This window comes from Phoca vitulina, unplaced genomic scaffold, assembly GCF_004348235.1.
Source record: "Phoca vitulina isolate PV1807 unplaced genomic scaffold, GSC_HSeal_1.0 scaffold1, whole genome shotgun sequence".
In the NCBI taxonomy this organism is placed as follows: Eukaryota; Metazoa; Chordata; class Mammalia; order Carnivora; family Phocidae; genus Phoca; species Phoca vitulina.
In genome coordinates, this window is record NW_022589704.1 from 52,607,077 (window position 1) to 52,631,202 (window position 24,126).

At 35.8% G+C, this 24,126-nt stretch overlaps 1 protein-coding gene across 3 annotated transcripts in view; it reads left to right on the top strand.

Annotated features, from left to right (window-relative positions):
- CWC22 (CWC22 spliceosome associated protein homolog) overlaps positions 1-1,949 on the top strand; it is a 65,231-nt gene extending 63,282 nt beyond the window's left edge. For all 3 annotated transcript variants that reach the window (XM_032407070.1, XM_032407089.1, XM_032407081.1), the window contains exon 20: positions 265-1,949. In XM_032407070.1, coding sequence (XP_032262961.1) covers positions 265-851 — 587 coding nt within the window. In that variant the 3' untranslated portion in view covers positions 852-1,949. The remainder of the gene's footprint in view (positions 1-264) is intronic.
- The last annotated feature ends 22,177 nt before the right edge of the window (positions 1,950-24,126 follow it).

Here is a 24,126-nt window from a genome sequence, read left to right on the forward strand (position 1 = left end):
TTACATTTGCTATAGTTTATTTAAAGTTTCTGTTTACTGCTTTGAGTCTAAAGATCAAAACAGTACTTTGGTAACTAATGGTGATATGATGTATATTCTTAAAAATTACCCATAAAATATTCTGTCATCAGACTTTCCATTCAATCAGTTTAGTTTTGCATCCAGTTTGTCTGAATTAATAAACCTACAATGGATCAATAAATATAATTGTTAAATTATGAAATTAAAGATTAAAATAAAAGCTATTTCATTTTACACCTGCAGCTACAGATAGAAGAAAGAAGGGACAAGGGAACACCAGAAGTAAAGAAGTAGATAAATTGATCAGGAAACAACAAACCCATGATAGGAAACAAGAAGAAAGAAGGCCAGAGCAAAGACATCAAGAAACATGGACTGAAAGAGAAAGAAGGTCAGAAAAACATAAAGATAAAAATTCAAGGGATCCACATTGGAGAAATCCCATAACAAAATACACTTCAGACAGAGGTGTTCCTTCTGAACGAAATAGTTACAGTAGAATCATGAATGACAGAGACCAAGAAGCACACACAGATTTGGAAAATAAGCATGGTGATCCCAAAAAGAAGAGAGGAGAGAGAAGAAATTCTTTTTCTGAAAATGAGCACAGACACCGAAATAAGGACAGTGAAAATGTTATAAGAAAAGATAGATCAAAGTCAAGAGAGAAGAATAGAAAACACTCAGGTTCTAGAAGTGATGAAGATAGGTATCAGAATGGTGCCGAAAGGCGATGGGAAAAATCTAGCAGATACTCTAAACAATCCAGAGAATCAAAGAAACATCAGGACCAGCGAAGAGAAAAGTCTCCAACAAAGCAAAAAAAATGATTCTACAAAATTACAGAAACTGAACATGCCTTATATTCAGTTGAAACAAATTATTTTTTACATTAACGAACTTTATAGAGAATTCTTGTATAAAGTAATGGTTTGTATTTGTACATTTAAAGTTTTTTTCTTTTTAACATGTTTTATAATTGATACATCTCAAGGCCCTCCACATAAAATTATTTGAAAAGTTTCACGGGAGAGGGATGTAATTCTTGCTTATATTTTGTTAATAAAATGATCAAATGCTCATTGAATCAGTGATTTTTTTCATTGACAAAATTTTTTTTCCTGATAATGTTTCTAACTGTTTATAGAACTATTATAATGAATTATTAGTGGCTTTTTTTTTTTTAATAACTAGAGACCAAAATAGATGAACCATTTCAATGTAATATTTTTGCTTTGTTAATGAGATGCTATGAACCTTTTTTAGGAGTCACCCTTTTTATAAAATAAGAATTATTTCAAGTTTCATATTACATCTTGAACAAAATAGGTATGTGTAATTTTTTTAACAAGTGTTTTGATGAAGCTAAGGGTATGTTAGTCTTTTAAACAGATACAAAGCTATATTATTTAGAATTAGGACTTCTCTCATCTCTCATAACATTTCTTCTCTCTGGACTGCTAGATTAACGTTTAATTGAAATTCTTTGTGATTAGTGCTTTTTCTCAGCCTTGAAGTTATATCATTGTTGGTAAGTTAATGTGTATTTAACTTTTAATTTAGATTAATAGGTCATTGGAAAACATACAGTCATTAGAAATGTGAACGGCCTGTGAAATAATTCCAATTTTTATAAGAATTTTAAAGGTTTCCATCACTGTAACTCTTACCAATTAATATGTGACCATATTATTTATTACTTTTGAAATAAAATATTGCCTCTGAAATTTTAGATTTGCTGACATTTAACCCTACTTACCAAATAGACTGCTTGTGCTTACTCACTTTTAAAGTACTTAAAGTCCATTTTAGCTGATGTCTGGTTTCAAGAATAATGGGACCACCGTCTTTAATGTTTGACTTTCAGGCATTTTCTGATTCAAAATGTTTTCTATTTTTGTTCAAAAACTTGAATATAAATAACAATAAAGTCCATATAAATAAATAAATATCCTCTCCTCCTATCCTCCTGCCCCTGCAAAAAAACAACAAAAAAGTATTAGTTGAATATGGCAGCCTGGAAAAATTCTTTTTAGTGTTGTCTCCTACTGTGATGGTTAGAAGGTGCTGAGTTGTCATTAGAAGGTACTGTCTTGGACGCAGTGCATTTCACAAAACTATGAAGCTCAGCAAATTGGATTTAAGGAACACATAGGCTATGAGCCGTAAAGGAGAATAGTTTATTTTTGTAACTGAACACTGATCTTGGGGGTGGTAAAAAGGACAAAAACTGGACTAGAAATTTTAGCTTATTTTCTTCACTTTAAGTTTATAATTTCTTTTTTAAATGTAGAAATGGGAAATCATTAGATTTACTGAGTCGTTAAGACCTTAGAGCGTTGTTCAAGTAGGTAATTTTTTAAATGTAACAAATATTTATTGAGCTCCTATTGTGTGTGCAGACCTGTTCTAGGAACTAGAAATAAACCATGAAGAAAACAGAGAACTCTTACAGGGCTGATACTATGGTAGGGAGATACGGTGGTCATGATATTGGTGGGGTGGTTGGTAATTTTCCATAGGAAGGTCAGAGATCTCTGATAAGGCGATGTTTGCCCAGATTATTGAAGGAAATAAGGGCTTCAACCCTGTGGACTGCTGTGGGGGGAACCCAAGCAAAAGGAATTGCTGAGGCATAGATGTTTATTTGTAACAAATATTGCCTGGAAATTTATGTTAACATTTCCTATTCAACTAGTTGGATTTTTTTTCTCCTCACTATTTTATTTACTTTTAACAAAAGCAGTTAACACCTAACTCCCTTCAAGCAGAAAAGTATTTTGAATTTAACTGAGTCATACCAGGGCACAGTGAATGGGGGCCTGGGGCAGAACTGGACTGTCGGCCTTCATGGTGCATTTCTAGCGCATCAAATGTGATATGCTCACATCCCCCGCCCTGCCATTCAGGCAGGTTTTTTCACTTTCATCCTTTTAAAATGCAGAGAAGAAACATGTTGACTATGTCTGCTATTTCTGACTTTTTACTTCTTAGGATTAGCATTTTTTTGAGGATCAGCTGAGTCCTGTATATTTTGCATGCCATTACTCACTGTGTTTCAGTTTCTCAACTTCTTGCATCCAAGGTTTCTCTATCCCTACTACATCCCTAACCACCTGCACCCATGTCATCCCCTTTATGTTAACTTCAGAATCCACACCATCTCTGAAATCTCTTCTTCCAGCATCACACTTTGACCACTGCCCATCCCACTCACATGCTCTAGTAATGCTAGTCTAGGAATCCTTTCATCAAAACTTCAGATGTACTGACTTTGTTAAAATTTATCATCGCGCCCCCCTCCCCATTCTTTCACTTGCTTTTAGGAAGAGACTCGGGTTCATATTGGGTAATTTATTACCATTTCATTTGAAAACTATTTGGCTAACTGCACATTTAAGTCTGACTAGGTTTTTATCTGACCTATACCACTTGCTGGCTGTTGACTTTTGGGCAGGTCCTTCACTTAGTGTCTCCATTTGTGTCCATTTTCTCCTGTGAACAGTGGGAGAACGGTAACTCCCTTAAATAGTGAATGGCCTCTGTGGCATGAGCAGGGCCTGGAGCTAAGTGCTCAGTGTGACTGTTCTTATTATTTATTTATTATTCTTACTATTTTTGTCACTAAAGGCTGTACCACAATTCATTTTTCCTCAGAGCCACATCCTTTCTAACTTAACTGCAATTGATTCCATGAATCTCCCATCATTTTTGAGTTCCCCTTTCCCCAAATCACCAAACTTCAACAGTATCTTTTTTAAAGATTTATTTATTTATTTATTTTTAGAGAGAGAGAGAGGGAAAGGCAGAGGGAGAGGATCTTCAAGCAGACTCCCTGCTGAGTGCGGAGCCCATTGTGGGCGGGCTCTCAGAACCCATGAGATCATGACCTGAGCCAAAACCAAGAGTCTGACACTTAACTGACTGAGCCACCCAGGCACCCCTGGACTTCGACAGTAGTCGGCGCACATCCTCCTGTGCACCAAGTACTGCTCCAAGGAGAGAGCAAAAAGCAAACAGGCCCTGTCTTCAATTGAGCCTAAATCCTTGCAAAGGAAAACAAAGTTTAAAAAATAAAAACTTACACTTTGAAAAATGTTAGCTATTCAGAAAAACCAAAAGAATAGTGCAGTGACCACCTATAAACTACCTCGATTCTGATTTCAGTAATCTAAAGCCTTATTTCCATCTTGTCACTTTCTTCTACATAGAAGTTCAATGACTCCTCTAGACTATAGCATAAATGTAAATTCGCAGCCTGTTACTCTAGTTTCTTTAAAGTTCAAGTTCACCCTGTCTTAATGATTGTTCTAGGAGCTGCCAGCCTTTGAGCACTACTACGTTTTAGAATGTTTAGCAGCATCCCTGACCTTAGCTGCTAGATACTAGCTACTAGATACAATTTTGCCTAGTTGACTACCATAACCATAGACTTAGCACTTAGGAAATAGTCTTCAGTGTATCTCAATGTCGTGCTTGTTCTGCAGGCATCACTGTGCCCATTCATAGAAAGCTATGCCTATTATACTGCCCTCTTTTTGCAAGGGGAAGATTTGTTTTAAATGACTATTTAATACTCACTTAATAGAGGAGTGGACAGCAATATTCCAGTTTTTGTTCAGCAAAATTTTCTGATATTCTAGGGAAGACATTCTGGTTGACATTTTAAGAGGTAAGTTTTCTGCAAATAGAAGCATGATTACCAGCCTGTTAATATGATTGTCTCATAAAGGTTCTGGCTTCTCACTGTAGCTGTTTGTTATAACCAACACACTTCAGGAATGGCAAATAATGAGCTGTGACTGTTGTATTATTTTTTTTTAAAGATTTTATTTATTTATTTGACAGAGAGATACACAGCGAGAGAGGGAACACAAGCAGGGGGAGTGGGAGAGGGAGAAGCAGGCCTCCCGCCGAGCAGCGCAGGGCTCAATCCCAGGACCCTGGGACCATGACCTGAGCCGAAGGCAGACGCCCAACCATCTGAGCCACCCAGGCGCCCCTATTGTATTATTGTTAATCCTGTAATAGAGAATTAGATTATCCAATATCCAAACACCTTAATTTTTGATCAAACACTTCAGTGACCATCAAATGGTTGCTGAAGTGAATTAACTAGTCATTTAATCAGTAATTTCATGCACTATAAGACCTAAAAGATTGGCCAAATGGGATTTAATCTTCACTGAGTTAGATTCTCTCCTGGAACAAGTATCTGGTATGAACCCAATGTCCTTATGAGTCCCATACTCTATATAGCACCTTAACCAGAGATCTTCCTCCACTATTTCTGTGACCAATACATGAGAAGTCCCTGTGAAGGCTGTACCGAACATTTGCTGTTTCTGTCTGAGGATGATTCTTTCTCTCTGATCAGATAATTTTGGGAACTTGCCAACAAAAACGCTCCCTGGCCTGGCCATACAGGGTACCCAATCCCCTGAACAATGGAATTGGTTCAGGAATGAGCGTATGACCCAAGCTGGTCCACTCAGAATCCTTGCCCAGTTGTTCTTCAGTCGGAGCATGAAACCACAGGACCATGTCTAAGGGCACGCAGAGCAAAAAGGGTGTTTATTGGAGCTGGAGCATCCAGAGTCCTGTGGAAAAGGCCAACCTGCAGATCAGGGCTGCTCAAGAGCAAGCAGCCCCCAGATGGATGAGGAAACAATTCTGTTTGAGTCCCTAAATAAATTGAACTGTGGCAGAAGCTACACTTCCCAGGTATGAGTTAACGAATCCCTTTTCTATTTAAGATACTTTGATTTGGATTTATACCACTTGTAATAAAAACATCTATTAATTCATGGTGATTCCTGTTGATGGACAGGATGGAATCATTTGGACAGATATTCCCACCTCACCATATTTTTGCTTACATACTTTTACTTGAAGAAGGGTAGAAGGAAATAGATGTATACCCAATAAAGATGACCTATGGGAAAAAAATACAACAAAGTACCTTTGGGTGGGTCTTAATATTTTAAAGAAACATCTAAATGAGTAATTTAAATGAGGTTAATTTTACCAGTGATTTTAAATGAGGTTAATTTTAAATGAGGTTAATTTTATTACTAGTGATCTATTTTTATAAATAACAGAACCTCACTTTTCCTACAGCACTCTTCTTGGGCTTTGAAATGTATTGCACAGATGCAACAATTCAATTCACAAACAAAAATTGGTTTCATGTTACCAATGAAAAGGACTAACTGCAGCTATTTTGAGAGCTATAATACCTCCTTTAAGCCACAAAGATACTTTACCTTAACAACTAATGTATCCTCCTGATCATTTTACAATATGAAATACTGAACAGTAAGAATACTGCAAACATTTGCAATCTTCTTACACAAAATAAAAGCAGTCTGAAAATCCCATTATATACAAATACCTGCAGACTCTTCTTGAAATACAGGAAAAAATGTAAAAAGTCAACATTGCCACCATTCCTCAAGTTTTGAGAACAATTTTGCTTGTGTCCTAATATTATTTTTTGTCTAAAAAGGGAGAAGATGGAACTCTTAGGGGTATTTAGCCAAAGAGGGAAAAGAGAGGAGGAAAAATTGGGTTTGTGCTTAATGAAAGATCCTGAATTGCTCATCTAGGCTAGAGGTAAGTATTGGAGAAGTGATAGGAGAGGTGGGAGGCACTGGGAAGGAGCTGGTAGTTGCTGATAAAGAAGAGTCATCTTCTGCACATACTTCTCAGAGGTCAGAAGTTCAATTTTATATTCCTTTGTATCCCCAGATTCAAATCTAAAAATCTATTGTAGATGCTCAATGAGCATTTGATGAATGAGTGGGGAAACAGAATATTTTGGTTTATTGCTAAGGAGAACAATTTTATACACTTCGGGATTCTTGGGGTTTTGTGAAATTTTAAATGCAGATCAACTACTATTAACCCAGTTGGAGTCCAAGTATAACTATTTTGCCATAGAGCATGAGAAAGTCAAAGTCAAGAACATATTAGCTTAAAACCTGGGGCATCAAAATGAAGGTAAAATTTATGCATAAGAGTATATTAAAGGTAAAATACATAGAAGTAGAGGGAGTATAAATAAGTAGAATCATTTTAGAAAATTGTTTGACAGTATCAGCTAAATTTGAACATACATGTTTCCTATTCACCACCAGCAATTCCACTCCTAGGTGTTCAACAGTATAGTAGAACACTACATGTTAAGTGGAGAGAGGTTGGTAAAGGGTACAAACTTTCAGTTATAAGATGAATAAAGCCTGAAGGTCTAGTGTATAACATGGTGATTATAGTTGATAACACTGCATTGTATAATTGAAATTTGCTAAAAGGGTAGAACTTAAATGTTCTCACACAAAAAAGTGAGAAGTGGGATGATAGATAGGTTAATTAACTCAATAGGAGGAACTCACAATGTATATATACATCAAATCATCATTTTGTATACTTTAAATATCTTACAATTTTATTTGTCAATTGTCAATTATACCTCAACAAAACTGAAAAAAAAAGAAGAAAGAAACACTGCATCTTGGGTACCTAAATATAGAAACATTAAAGAACACTGTGAACATTTTCAATCTTTTTTTCTTCCCACCAGAAATGTGTACACAGGTGCACCAAAAGATGTGTACAAGAATGTTCGGAATAGCATTATTCTTTTTTTTTTTTTTTTTAAGATTTTATTTATTTATTTGAGAGAGAAAGAATGAGACAGAGAGAGAGCATGAGAGGGGGGAGGGTCAGAGGGAGAAGCAGACTCCCTGCTGAGCAGGGAGCCTGATGCGGGACTCGATCCCGGGACTCCAGGATCATGACCTGAGCTGAAGGCAGTCGCTTAACCAACTGAGCCACCCAGGCACCCCAGAATAGCATTATTCTTAATAGCAAAAAAATTGGAAACAGCTCAAACGTCCAACAACAGTAGACTGGATAAATAAATTAGTAGTTTATTCATGCAGTGGAATACTGTACGGAAATGAAAATAAAATCATAGCTATGTCCAACACATAGATAAATCGAGAGAGCATATATGTTGAACCAAAGAAGTCATACGCAAAGGAGCACATACTGTATGTTCTCAACTATATGAAGTAGGAAAACAGGCAAAACGAATCTAGTCAGAATAGTGGTTACTTTTGGGGAGGAGGGTAGGATATGTTGAAAGAAAGGATAAATGGCACTCTGGGGATGCTGGCATTGCTCTAATTCCAAACATAGGTGTTAGTTACACATTGTCTTTATTTTGTGCCAGTGCATTGACTTGTAAGTGTTCAGGATTTGTACACTTTCTTTGCAGTAGCAAAAGCAAGTTAAAAGAAAGAAGATACAGATGTGTAAAATCTCCTCTAGTAAACTGTGCTTTTGACCTTCTTTCCAACTCAAATACAGTTGCAATTATTGCCTTATGTTAACTATAAACAAAGGTATGTGATGTGGGAGATTGTATCATGGCCATTTCTCTAATCCCTTTCTGTGTGTCACCATTAAGAGGTATGCTCTATTACTGCACTGTTGAGACCAAATGAGATGCCCAACACTGAATCTGAGTTTTAATCTGAATCCTAGTTATAGTGTTAGCCTTTTTACACTAAGAATCTATTTTTACACCTCTGCAAGAGGTTTGAATGTAGGTATATGACTTGCTTTGGCCAATCGATTATCAGCAGACATGATGCACAGGGAAACGTGAATAGTCGTAGGCACTGGGGCTTGTCCTCTCCTGAGGCTAGAAATCTTTCCTCTACCAAGTGCATGAGCCCAGGCTAAGCTTGCTGGATGATGAGCAGCTGTGGCCATCCTGTTAGCTGACATTGAGCCAACTGTCACACATAAAAGTGAGCCCCCCCCAGACCAACCAACCTGCCAAGCACCAAATATGAGTGAGCCTTGACCTGGCTGGCACAGACCAGAAGGCAACCCTCAGAGCTTTAGGAATTAATCAATGTTTCCTCTTTTAAATCATTAGTTTTAGAGTAGTTGGCTACACAACAAAAGCTAACTGATATACACAATAATGATCCCTAAACTTTTTGCACAGAAATTAATATAATACCTACCACATCACTAATAGACATTTAACAAAGGTTCTTGATAATGATGGAGCTTTCTTCTTGTTCTTCTAGCCTTTTCTCCTAAATAGTTTTACAACATAAACCCCAAAGATTTAGCTTCATAATTATTAAAAGATTTTAAATGTCTCGTGTATTATTTTTATCACTGTTGAGTTTGTTTTGTTTTACTAAACCAGCCTCTTTGAAATCTTCAGGAATGATCTTCAGGTATGTTACGATTTCCCCCCACAAAACCATGCTGATTACTATTAACTATCTCTTTAGAAAATAATAGTCAAAACCGTTCTTCAGCACTGCACAATTTTTTTTTTTTTAAGAAATATATTCCTGTCAGAGAAATGTCAAACAAATTTACCATGGAGGGTTGTGGAATCTACTTTCCTTTAAGCCTTTGGAAGAAAGACTTCTCTTTTCTTGAACATATCTAAAGGTAATATTTTGATCCCTACCAATCCAATGATTTCAGCTTATGCCTCAAATGCAACATAAATACAAAAGCTCAGGAAAAATTGGCACGCATGTATCTTTGCAATGTAGTAGGACTGCCAGGAATTTTTGCATATTCTTAATTCTAAGAGACTTGTGGTTTATAATTTGAGTTTTAGGAGAATGCTATATAATCAATTAGTTCTGTTGGCTGTACTATTGTAGGCCAAACCCCTATCTCTTGGCTACTGCCCTTCTGGTATATATTGCCAATCAGAGACACAGGTGAGACTCCGGTGAATGATTAACACAACTATGTGGCCACAATAGGAAGTGTTAAAAGATCTCATGAAAAAAGTAAACAATACATGTGAAAAGATGGGAAATATCAGAAAATATATGCAAACCATAACAAAGAGTCAAATGGAAGTCCTAGAAATGGAGTTATGGTGACCAAGATGAAAAATTCATCAATGGAGTTACAAACCCAGAGGACGTGCCATACATAGGAATGAACTAATGAATTTAAGGATAAGTCAACAGAAATTTTCTAAAGTGAAACACAAAGAGAAAGAAAAACAAAGGGGAACACATATCTGAGATAAGTGGGACAATATAAAATGGTCAATAATACATGTAACTGGAGTTGTAGAAAAAGAGCAGAGAGAAAATGGGACCAAAAATCCTAAATTGATGAAAATTATTAATCTACATATCTGAGAAATTCAGCAAACCCTAAGCAGGATAAATACAAAGTAAACTACAGGAAGGCACATCATAATCAAACTGCTGAAAGACTCAAAGGTAAAGTCTTGAAAGCATCTGGAGAATAAAACACATGGCATACAGGTGAGCAGCAATAAGAATGTTGACTAACTCCTCATTAGAAAAAAATGGAGGCTAGAAGAGTATAGAGCAATTTTAGGTGCTGAAAGAAAAAACTGTCATCTAATATTCTATATCTAGCAAAAACTATCTTCAAAAATGAAGGTAAACACATCTGTACATGAAGAAAAGCTGGGAAAATACTCATCTTCGTCAGATCTGCAATAAAAGACATGTTAAGAGGGGTGCCTGGGTGGCTCAGTCAGTTAAGTGTCTACCTTCGACTCAGGTCATGATCCCAGAGTCCTGGGATCAAGCCCCACATCAGGCTCCTTGCTCAGCAGCGAGTCTGCTTCTCACTCTCTGTCGCTATCTCTATCCCTATCTCTGTCACTCTCCCTCAAATAAATAAATAAAATCTTAAAAAAAAAAAAGGCATGCTAAGAGGTTTTCTTGAGACTGAAGGGAAAATATGCCAGATAGAAAAGTTACCAGATAAAAAATTATCATACATATATATTCAAATTTTATTTTAGAAATTACTGATTCCTTAAATTAAAAGATACAGTGTGGGATTTATAGCATACATAAAATTAGACATATAAGAAGAGTAGCACAAAGGGAGGGAAGGGAGGCAAGTCCACCGCTGTAAGGTGCTTACACTATTGATGAAATAATAGATATTTTGGGGAGATACACTGTGAAAATTAAAGGTGTATATTGTAATCTCCAGAGCAACCACTAAAAAAAAACCCACAAAGACACAATTAAAAAGTCAATAGAGAAGCTAAAATATAATATTGAAGAATAAAGATTTGATTTACCAAAAGGGTGATACGAATGGAGAAACAGATAAAAGAAGAAATGGGACAAATAGAAAAGAAAGCACGAACAATAGAGAATTAAACATAAATATATCAGACCTTTCAAAGAGTATTCTTAGATACCTAAGAATAATAAAAAAGAAGACAATATGTAAAATGCTTGAAGTAATTAGTATAAAGTAGACAAATCTAGTGGGAGATTTTAGCACCTCAGTAAGTGAGAGAGCAAGTAGACAAAAAATTAGTAATGATACAGAAGATTGGAAAAACTCTATCAACTAATTTGATCTAATTGTCATTTGTAGAACACTATACCCCAAAATAAGAGAATACAAATTCTTTCCAATTGCACATAGAAAATTTATCAAGATAAAAAAAATAAAGAAAATTTATCAAGATAGACCATATATTGGACTGTAAAACAAGTCTCAATAAATTCCAAAGGTTGAAATCTTTGAAGTATGTTTTCCGACCACAAGAGCACTAAGTTAGAAATTAATAACATTAAGGTGTCATTAATGTTATTAATCTAAAAAATCTTCAAGTATTTGGAAATAAACAATACATTCTAAATAACTCATGAACCAAAAAGGAAATCACAAGAAAAATTAAAAATATTTAGAATGGAGTAACAATTAAAAAGCAGCATTTCAAAATTTGTGGCATACAGTTAAGCTGTGCTTAGAGGTAGATTAAATTTCAAATATAAATGCTTAAATTAGAATATATATAGTCATAATTGAAGGCTATATTAGCTTATTTTTTTATATTTTTATAAGAGTCAATATATTAGAAAGAAAGATAGATGACCTATGTTTCCAACTTAAGACATTAGAAAAATTAGAGCAAGTTAAACTCAACATAAGTAAAAGAAATGATCTAGCAAGATAGGAGTTGAAATCAGTGAAATAGAAAATAGGCAAAAACAGAAGAATGAACAATGTCACAAAAATTGTTTTTTTAAAAAGAGTAATAAAATTGGTAAGTACCAAACAGGACTGATCAAGGAAAGAGAAAAAGCACAAATAGCTAATATTAGGAATGACAGAGGGGACATCATTACAAATTCTGCAGCAATTAATGGGCAAAAAGGGATATTATAAACAATTTTATACCATTAAGTTCAACAACTTAGATGAAATAGGCAAATTCAAGGTGGATAGAAATTATAAATTACAAAAACTAACAGGGAATGTATAGAAAACTTTTATAGATTTGTATCTGTTAAAGAACTAAAAACCTTCATATAAAACCAAATACAAAACTTCCCACAGTTTCAGAAAACACAGGAAGAGGAAATACTTCCCAGCTTGTGTTATGAGGCCAGATTTCCCTGATATTAAGACCAGACAAGAATATTCAAGGAGAGATAATGGCAGCCCACCACACACCCACTAAAATGGCTAAAATGAAAGTGACTGACAATACCAGAGTTGGCAAAGAGAGAATCAACCAGATCTCTCATACATTCATGGTGGGAATGTAAAATGGTACAGCCACTTTGGAGAACACTTTGGCAGTTTTCTTTAAAAACATATTTGTTTATAATTCAGCAGTTCCACACCTGAGTATTTAAAACAAATTAAAACATAGTGTTCACTAATGCCTTATACAAAAACATTCATAGGAATTTTATTTGTAATTGCTAAAAACTGGAATCAGATGCCCAGGTGGCCATCAACAGGAAAATGAATAAACAAATCATGGCATACGATGGAATAAAAAGCATGAAACAATTTATAAAACATGCTGCATGAAAGAAACCAGACACAAAAGAGTGAATATTACATGATTCTTGAAAAATCAAATACATTCACTGATATTAGAAATTGGGACAGTGGTTGCATGGGGTTATGGGTTGACAGGAGAGGAGTACAAGGGGAAGTTCTGGGGGGATGGCAATGGTCAATATCTTTATAGGTGTTGGGGTTACACAGTTAAATGCATTTGTTAAATTGGATCAAACTGTATGTATATGTACATTTCTCTGTATATGATTATATAAATAAATATGGCTGGAAACCAAAAGAATATTTAAGACAACTTAATTTAGGTCACTTAAAATAAAAATTGCAAGCTAAGCTATACTTTTCAAATAGGAAACAGTATTCATCCTTAGGCATATTATAGCTTACTTTTTTATGTTAGAAAAACTAAAGCAACTTCTAATGACATTTTTAAAAATTTTTATCTCATTGTTTCCCTTATATGATTTTGCAAACCGTAATTTTATAGTAAGTTGAATTCAGCACTTCAAAAAAGTCTTTTCTCTTTTCTCTTTAGGATTTGATTATTCAATTACTCATCTAAAATGCTTTGAAGCCTAAGCAAATTTTTTGTCTAAAAACCTACGGGTGTTAGTGCTTCTCTTACCAATGGGCCTTATTCTAACCCTTTCTTTCTATAAACACATTATGTCCCAAATTAAATCAGTTATCTTTGCCACTGACTCTATTTGGAACGAGTGTAAATCTCAATAGTCTTATTATAATTTCACCAGTCCCAGATCTCTAATTAATTTGTCACTAAATATAATTAAGAAACTGAAGTAATTCATTTTAAGAATCTGCACAAGTGCCAAAGGGTAATTTAAAAGCTTCTTTGATTCACTGGGAACTTAATATTATGTTTTTACTCACCAGAGAAAAAATAACCCAAAGAAGCCTTCCCACTTCCGTATGCAGCATTTAAAAATTTTATTTATCTGTAAATAAAAGACAAGGTCCTAGATAATTGGATCACCTGAGTTTGCTATTTTATGCAAAGACATTTATTATGTTGGGAAACCATATGCTTTTTTTTAAAGTGTATTTATCCTTATATTTTTATTGTAAATTTAATACAGTTTCATGAAAGAAAATTCGAAAGTATCAGAAAAGATGGGAAAACAAAAATGCCCATAGTTTCATGACTCAAATGCAACTACAGTTAACTCTATGGAGTATTTCCTTTCAGGCTACGTTATAAATATTAATTAAATATTGGCAATGTAAAAAAGTGTTTATTATGTATTTTAAGAAAAAAAAATTAAAAGGAACACATGCGTACCCACTACCCATTTTTGTTGTTGTTGTTTTGGGTTTGTTTGTTTGCCTCCACTGCTGCTGCCCACCCCCTGCCAGGCCAGGCCACCCCCCTCTCAGTCCACCAGTCCTGACTGCTACCACCCCAGCACCTACATCACTGTCCCCGTTGCCCATCTTAAATCAGAGAATATATTACCAGTGTTTTTAAAGTCCTACAGGCACATGACCCAATGCTTCACTGCATCCCACAGGTAACTATTGTCCTAAATTTAATACTTATCATCCCCATGCTTCTGTTTATGGATTTACTCCACGGGTGTCCCCCTAAGCATTCTGTCACATCTCTTAACCTCTCCTACGCATTTGCCACTTCTGTGACACGTTTTGCTGCATTCTGGATGCTTCCTTCAGATCTGCCTTCTGATTTTCCAAACGAATGCTGTCTTCGGCTGTGTCTAATATTCTGTTTAAATTCTCCACCAAGTTTTTAATTTCCATTACTTGATTTTTTATTTCTAGGAGTGTTACGTTTTTCCTTCAAGTCCATTTTTTCTTCTATTTTAATATCTCTCTGTTCTCATATGTACAATTCTTTTATTTCTTTATTTATATTAAACTTGTTTCTAATTTGTGCCCAGCTTAAATATTTAAAACTTCTGGAGGTCTGATTTTACTGTCTTGTTTCCTACTGTCTTATTTTCTTGGGTGCTATTTTCATTTTTTTAATATGAGCTAATATTTTTCACTTGTGCTAATTTTTGAGGCTGAGTTATAAGTGTGTTGCCACAGAAAGGATTTGCATTTGAATCAGCCAGAAGCCTGGGGATTCTATCAACTGGGACTACTTTTGAATTTTGGCTTAAAGTTTTGTGAGCCATGTAAGTAGTATGACTTTCAGGTCCTAAAACTTTGGTGACATTGAACCTTTCAGGGAAGATATTTTGCACCCCACCTAGCATCAAGTTTGTTTCCTTGATGATTCCTTCTGTGGAAAAAGCTTATTTCTACTTCTCTGTCCTACTAACTGTGGAGCTCTTTGGGGCCCCAAATTTATGCAGTCTACAGTTAGACTCTCAATCTTTCATAGACCCTTGGATTTGCTTCCTAAACTTGGTAAATGCGTAAGGACTAGGTCTCTGAGGAAAAAAAAATTTCCTGATCTGTACCACTTGGCAGTTTTTGTGTTATAAACACTCACATGGCTGATTTCAAACTATCAGTTTGAAACATTGAACATGAAGTTGGGAAGAGATATGTATGGTCAGCACTCTGGGCTGGTGGTAGGAGCTCCACACTCCACTGCTCACATTCTACATGGCTCAGAAAATGTAAGCTCAATTCACTAGTTTGGCATATCCCTCAGAGTGGAAAGACAGTTGAATTATTGCTTACCTCCTTGGATTTCATCTTTGATCTTGTTTTAGGCTATTTCTACCGTCTTGGCAGTATGTTTTAAAAGGAGGAGTTTTATATACTTATTTTTTAGCCCAGAATTTCTTTTTACCAAAGGGCTGTTGAGGGTATCTACTTAGCCTTATTGTCAAAAATAGAAGTTCTCTTTGTTTTCTTCTTCTCCTTTAAAAATGCAGAGTATTGGGGCACCTGGGTGGCTCAGTTGGTTAAGCGTCTGACTCTTGGTTTCCGCTCAAGTCATGATCTCATGGGTGGTGGGATCAAGCCCTGCATGGGGCTCCTCGCTCAGTGGGGACTCTGCTTGAAAGATTCTCTCCCTCTGGCCCTCCCCCCTCTCAAATAAATAAGTAAATCTTAAAAAATAAAATAAATAAAAATGCAAAGTATTGTTTTTATTTTATAATTATAAAGATATTACATGTTAATTATAGGGACTTTGAGAAATATACAAAAATACAGAGAAGAATATTAAAGCTCATCCATAAGCTCATAACCCAAAGCTAATTACCAATAACATTTTGGTGGTTTTTTTGCCCCATCTTTATATTATGTACATGCATGTGAGTATCTATCTTTGTATTTTATCTAATTTTCATCATATTGTATCTACCATTTTGTAATCTGTTTTTTATTTCTTTATAATAGTGAATGAATTTTTCTCATGTCATTAAATATTCCTCCACAACCTATTTTTATGGCTACATAGTATTTTCTTACATGAGTGAACCATAATGACTGATCATTTATATTGTTTTTAAGTCTTCACCATTACAAATAATGCTGAGATGAACATAAAAGTTGTGTTTCTGGTCAGTTTCCTGAGGCAAAGAATTTTTACTTTGAGCTTGGAACTGAAACAATCTTCCTCCATGGTGTTAGACCATTTTTCTCTTATTTCTGCCTTGCTCAGCTGTATCTCATTCTGCAGCAACTCACTTTTTCCTACTGTATCTTCAATTCTTCATCATTAATAATCCTTTATAGATCTATATTTTTACTTTGTCAGCCAAACATATTAACCATTTTAAAAAATGGTACCATGAAAGGATATATTGTTAAATGCAATTTTTTAAAAGGCCAAAGGAAAAATCTGCTAAGTACTTTTTCCAGTTCTGTATTCACTAAAATCAATTTCGCTCCTGGATATTGATGACTCTATTACTATTGATATGGCCACCTTGTAAACTATCAAAAGTATTGCTTCCCAGCAAATAAAGATATTTCCAGTCCATTGTGGCCATCTTTGGCAAAGCTATAGAGATAGCAGGGCATAAGCACTGAGTAAGGCCGGTATTTGCAACAGAAGTGAGTCATCAGCTTGTGAGAAATTACAATGGAGGTCAGTCCTTGCTCACTGAACACTCTTCATCTCTCCTCCTGCCCTATGACTTGTTTTGATTGAATCTCTCTTGATGTGAATCATCTATCAGGAAAGGACAAAGCAAGAGAAGTTGAAGGAATGATTCCAGGTTGACCCCTGTGAAAGGATAAAATATTTAATATAATACAAGCTTGAGGTAGGAAGAGTAGGTGATGTTTCCCTAGAGATTTATAATTAAAAAGAGAACATTTAAGATTGTTATTTTTAATAATGCAATAATTATGGACTATGGAATATCTCTTACATTAAAACTAATTCATCTCAAAAATTCAAGTTGTAGAAATAAAAGTAACTTCACTTTTCCAACAGAAATAGTTGGCAATCTCAGGGCACCTGGACGGCTCAGTCGGCTAAGCATCTGACTTGGTTTTGGCTCAGGTCATGATCTTGGGGTCATGAAATTGAGCCCTGCCTCAGGCTCCAGACTCATCAGGGAGTCCGCTTGGGATTCTCTTTCTCCCGCTGCCCCTCATCCCATGTGCTCGCTCTCTTTCTCTCTCTCAAATAAATAAATAAATCTTAAAAAAAAAGAAATGGTTGGCAATCTCATATGAAATCAGAAGCTATTTAAATATCAGGCTTTAGGGGCACCTGGGTGGCTCAGTCGGTTGGGCATCTGCCTTTGGCTCAGGTCATGGTCCCAGGGTCCTGGGATCGAGCCCCACGTCAGGCTCCCTGCTCAGCATGGATTCTGCTTCTCCCCCTTCCTCTGCTGCTCCCCCTGCTTCTGCTGTCTCTCTCTCTCTCAAATAAATAAGTAAAATCTTAAAAAAAAAATATCAGGTTTTAATTGTAGAGGATTACAGAAAATATTTTTTACTAAATTCAATTTTCTCTCCCTCATGTGAGTGATATATCTAGAAAGACTCTCTTCTACTCACTTCCTTCTCCCCTACTCCATGGTAAGTATTAAATTACTAGTCAGTCATATCCCTGATATTCAGTTCCATGTACTCAGATGAATAGTATGTAACAATGATACATATTTTCTATTTGGTCAGTTCTTATTCACCCTTTACCCAGAAGCAAAAACACTTTTGTTAGTATCACTTGCCCTAGCCAAGTCCTAATATAACAGTGCAGTAGATGATAAGAATATAGTTTTTTTTTTTTTTAGACAATTTGGATTTGAATCCCAGACTGCCACTAGTTATCTTTGTGACCTTGGTCAAATTATTTGATATTTCTTCCATTTCTTCATTGTAAAACGGGCAGGATGGAGCCTACTTCACAGGAAGTAAATGAGGATTAAATGAAGATAATACATGTAAATTATTTATTATAATATTAGGACTATACTAAATGTGCTAAATATCTTATTAACCATCAACACCTATTTTATGTGGTCACACTTATCTAGTATTTATTAAGTGCTTATATATGAATATTTATTAAGTACTTATATATATTTATTAAGTACTTATATATTAAGTACTTATATGTTGGTAAATTGGAAGAGTATATGGCACATATTTTTTGTTTGTATGTATGTATTTTTAATAAAAGTACATATTTAAGGTATACAACATCATGATTTAATATATATATAACATAGCGAAATGATTACTACAGTTAAGCTAATTAACATATCTTCACATAGTATCTTTTGTGTGTGTGATGAAAGTACCTGAAATCTATTCTCTTAACAAATTTTCATTGTTTAACACAGCATTATTAATTATAGTCATCATGATGTACATTAAGTCTCTAGATTTATTCATCCGATATAACTGCAACTTTGTACTCTTTGACCAGCATTTTCCCATTTCCCCCACCTCCCTTACCACTGCTTTGCTCTCTGCTTCTAGGTTTTCAACTTTTTTGGATCCTACATATTAGTGAATGGCTTATTTCACTTAGTATGATATCTTCCAGGTTCACTGCAAATGGCAGGATCTCTTCCTTTCTTGAGGCTGAATCATATTCCATCATATATATTTGGATATAGATACAGATATGACAAATATATGTCATATCTCTATAAATGTATATATGACATATGTGTATATGTGTGACATATGTATATATATGAATACATGTGTAAATGTATGTGTATATATGACATATGCATAGGTATCTATATCATAATTTCTTTATCCATTCATCCATCAACGGACACTTACGTTGTTTCCATATCTTGACTATGCTGCAATGAACATGGGAGTGCAGATATCACTTTAAGGTATTTATTTCATTTCCTTTGGGGGAAAGTGGGATTGCTGGATCATATGGCAGTTCCATTTTTTGTTTTTTAAGGAATCACCATACTGTTTTCCTTAATAGCTGTATCCATTTATATTCCTGCCAACAGTGTACAAGGACTCTTCACATCCTCACCAACCTTGTTATCTTTTATTTTTTGATAGTAGTATGGCACGTATTAGACATAAGCCTACCTTCATGAAGTTTACAGTCTACTTGAACAAATTTCACACTCTTCACACATGTACCTAACATTATATAAACCAGTATATAATAAAAATATGATGTACATGGGAAAAGCTTGGATTGAGAAAAGGGAGTGAGATTTGTGTGGGCTAGAAAAGTGGGCAAGTCTTTTGAGGAGATTTAATAATTAATAATAGAATGAGTCAGAACTCAGGATTGGAGTCAAAGAGATAATGATTTGAATTCTGTCTCTTGCACCTCTAACTGAGATCTAGGACAAATTTTTAACTTCCTTATGCCTCAGTTTCCCCATCTGCAGGGTGTTGAGTCCTTAGACATAGGGTTGTCTGAAATATTAAGGAAGATTATGCGATAGAGTGATTAGTGCAGTTCTCGACCCATGGTGGGTGCTTTATAAATGTGGTGGTGGTGGTAGAAATTGCTATAAATGAAGACAGGGATGAGAATGAACATAGAAACTACACAAAGATCAATTTTTAATGCATCCCTATTCTGTTATTTATGTACTTGATATGATTTTAAGGGAAGTAGACAGGAGCTTAATAAATACCACTTGAAGGTTGTGATGATCATGTTTTATTTGCTATTCCTTATTGAACTTTTTAATAAAATACCAAGGATTTTTCAGGCTAAATTATTCAATTTAAGTAAGTTTCAGAACCAAAACACATACATGAATCATTTTAATTCTTTGTAGGGTATACAAATTTTTTAAAACCTTCCATACCGTAATGTTAATTTTAAAATCAATTTATTTCCTAACGCCCTGTTTCTACTTATAATTTTTACTTTATTCCATTCCCTTTAGATATAATTTCACTTTATGTAATTTTGTCTCTTTCTTTCATAAAATTATATTTATTGTTCTCATAATAACAAACATACATTTGATTACAAAACACAAAAGCCCTCAACAGTGAAGTTATTAATATACCTACCAGATAAACATGATTGAATTAGAGGCATTTACATCTCTGATGGATAATCCAGAGGCAAATATGTTGAATAATAAAACCTGCTTTGGTGCTCTATTAAATTATTGAAAATCTGAATGGTAAATGTTAGTATATTACAAGGCTTGATGTTTATTATATTCCCTGCACCTTTATATTTTCCTCTCATTTGGCAAAGTATTATCATCATTTCCATAACACTGACTATACCAAATATCAGAAAGAAGTATTTTTAAGAGTAATTTCTATCATCAGAACCTGGGCTACTTTCTTTAAAAAAATCAGCTGATTCTTCTTTTAAAAGTTTGGGTAATATCAGCAATTACTCCCCAATTAATAAAGCTCCTACTTTGGAAACTGAGAAGGAATTAATTAATCACAAGTTCATAAGTGGTACTTCCAGGAAAGTAAAGGAAATTCTTCCAGGAGACAGAAACCAATGGGTTAAGGCTGAAACACAGCATGGATAAAGGAAAATGAAGAGAAGCCAGTCACAGGGCTGGATCCAAGAGCTTTGTATCCCAGAAGGTAAAGGTGTCTCTTCAGGATGGTGTGCAGAGGGGCAGCATCACAAGCAGGATGCACGAGACATTTTGGTGTTCAGAATCAGCACTGGCTACCGAGATGACAGTAGCCAGACATTGTAGGTGTTGCTTTGAGAGGAATTAGTGGCAGAGTTCGAACTTTCGCCGTGGCAATTCAGGTATTTTTTACGTAGCTTCATCACTAATATGGACTTTTAGGCTCTGACTGTTCTCTGAATTAAGATGGGATATTCACTCCCCTAAAAGGAAATCTTTGATTTGGGGGTAAGCATAGGGGTCAGAGGGAGTCCTTTACATCTGCGGAGTCTAGAGTTCTATGGACTGGGTACACACAAATTTCTTCAGCTCATTATTATCCTTTGGGAATTATCTTTTCTCTGAGGCAGGCCCTATCCAGTGATAGCTGTGTCCTTGAGTCTGGCATTGACAATTGTTTCTAAAATCCTGGCTCTAAGATACTCTTTGGTAATCCATTAGACACACAAGGAGAAACATTATTCTTTCAGGTCACTGGGACTACATTTATTGAATTTCTGTTTCAAGGGATTAAATGCTTAGTCAGTCAACCTTTATTGAGCACACACTGAGTATCCAGCACTATATTAGGTGCTATAGGCAGGCAGAAAAGGTATGATAGATGAGGTTCATGCCCCATTCTAATTTTGACATAGGAAAAATATAAAGAAGAGCCCTTGAAATAACACATCAACATATAAAAGCACGTTTTGTGTATGCACCACAGTCGATCACTGATCACACATGTTATTCATTTAACAGTTACTGCACACATATGTTGATGTGTAAGACCCTAGGTTAATGCTGTGATGTTATAAACTGAATACAGCACAGTCTACCCTTAGATTGCTCCTAACCTAGAAATAGCTGTGACAAATAGACAAGGAATTATAATATGCACTATGTGCCAAGTAACTGGTACAGATCTGAGATTGTTATATCTAAGAAAAGCATTATTAGAATAAGTGATATTTGTGTTGTCCCTTAAAAGATGAGGAAACTGCAATGGGAGGACATATGCAAAGAGATTCCACACAGAAGAAAAACATAACAGAAGACAAAGCATAGCCTATCTGTATTAGTTATCTAATGCTGTGTAACAAATTGTTTCCAAATTTACTTCCTTAAAACTATAATAATAATTTATTATCTCTCATGGTGTCTGTGGGAGAGGAATTGGGATTGGCTTGGCTGGCTGGTTCTGGCTTGAGATCTATCATGATGTTGGAGTCACACACTGGCCAGGGCTGCACTCATCCAAAAATCTGACTAGGGCCAGAGCATTGTCTTCCAAAGTGGCCATCTTATACAACTGGTAAACTCATGCTTGCTATGTCCAGGGGTCTCAATTCCTCTTCAAGTAGGCTTTTCATGGGCCATGCTAGCATTCTCGTAGTATGTGGCTGGCTGGTGATCAATCCAAGAGACCAAGGTAGAAACTGACACCTTTTATGACCTCAGAAGCCATTTCTGTTATATTTTGGTCATGCAAGCTAGCACTGATTTAATGTGGGAAGGGGCCTTATAAGAGGATAAAGATCAGGAGGTGAGGACATTGGAGGTCATCTCACAGCTTCGATACCACACCATCGAAAGTGAGATGATTTAAAAATAATATATGACATAGTTGGTTTTGGAAACATCTGCAGACCTCTATCAGGGGTTTCTTGGTCTACCCTCCCAACTAGAATGTGAACACCTTGAAATAAAAACAGTGTCCTTTATCTCTGTTTTGTTCTCAGTGCCCAGAACAGCACTTGGTAAAAAATAGACACTTCATGCATGTTTCTTAAAGAAGTGAATTAATAAACATACAAATGAATATGATCCAAGAGATAAAAATATCAGAAGCATGGGGTGAAGTCTTGATTCAGGAGAATGTGAGAAGCCACATAAATGAGCCAGGGTCTGCATGGAATCTGGAAAAGTAGGTAAGGTGGATAGTAAGAATTGTAGATGTTATCTGGCTTTAGCCAAGGCATCATCTGGCAGACATGATTATTTCAGTCACTCGAAAAGTCTATGTTAAGGGGTACAGAGAGTCTTGTTGGGTGAAATAGTCCTCACAAAAACCAAGGAGTTTAGATTATCAAGACAGATCTCTGAATCGCATCTCTGAATTAGCCATCAAATAAGCCTTGCCTCTAAATGTTGTCACAGAGGTCACTGAACTGACACGTTTACTGTACTGTGATAGATTGCTACTCTTCACCTTAAAATTTCTTTGGTGGAAATGGCAAAGAATTTGGAGTCAGTTATTTGTTGTATTATTTGCTCTTCACAACCGTGATAGACCATGGGTGAACCAGTTGCGCTGAAGTCCTAAGTAAACCCTGTGGCTCAACAAGAAGCAAAGGGGGACACAGATCTTAATATAGCTGCAATGCATCAAGAAATCCTAAGGGCACCTGGGTGGCTCAGGTGGTTGAGCATCCAACTCTTGATTTCAGCTCAGGTCATGATCTCAGAGTGGTGGGATCGAGTCTCCTTGTTCCTCTCCTTTTCCCCACTTTTTTTTTTCTCTCTCTCTTTCTCTCTTCCTCTCTCTCTCTCAAATAAAGAAATAAAATCTTTTAAAAATAAAAGAAATCATAAACCTAGAACCTGGACTTCAGGTCCGAGTGATGTAGGCTGCTAGGTTCCTGTAGGCCACACCCAACCCATCCCCTTTTAGAAGTATAAATATTAGGCAGCATACCTGTAGGATCTTTCACCTGGTGGATTCCTCACTCTGCATGGCTGCCAGAACTCCAAATTTTGGGAATGCATCCTGAAAAACAAAGGAGCCCTGGGAACCAAATCTACTTACATCATTGTGTGTCCTTCATCTTGCACAGCCTCTTGGCTGGTTCCTCACTGAAACAAGAACTTAGCCCTAACAGGGCCTGAGTGGGCCACTTGCCCAGCCCTGGAACATGGACCAGAATTGACGTTCTGTTCTCACTCTACCCCTGAGCACAGAACTAAATTAGACCCCATCTATGTACAAACAGAACTGTAAAGTTACCAGAAACACAGAAGGCTCCGTATCATCCTTTTCTCTCCCCCCTCTTCATTTATTTGAAGAAAGTGGTTACGGGTATTCTTGATAACTCCACTAAAACAGGAGAGGTAAAATACTTTCCTTCTACGCATGAGATGCTATTGGGAAGCTGACAGGGATGGCATCTGACAGGTGAAGCCCCGCTTCCCACTCATGTTTCCCTCATGAGGTGTGCTAAGGAGCTACATC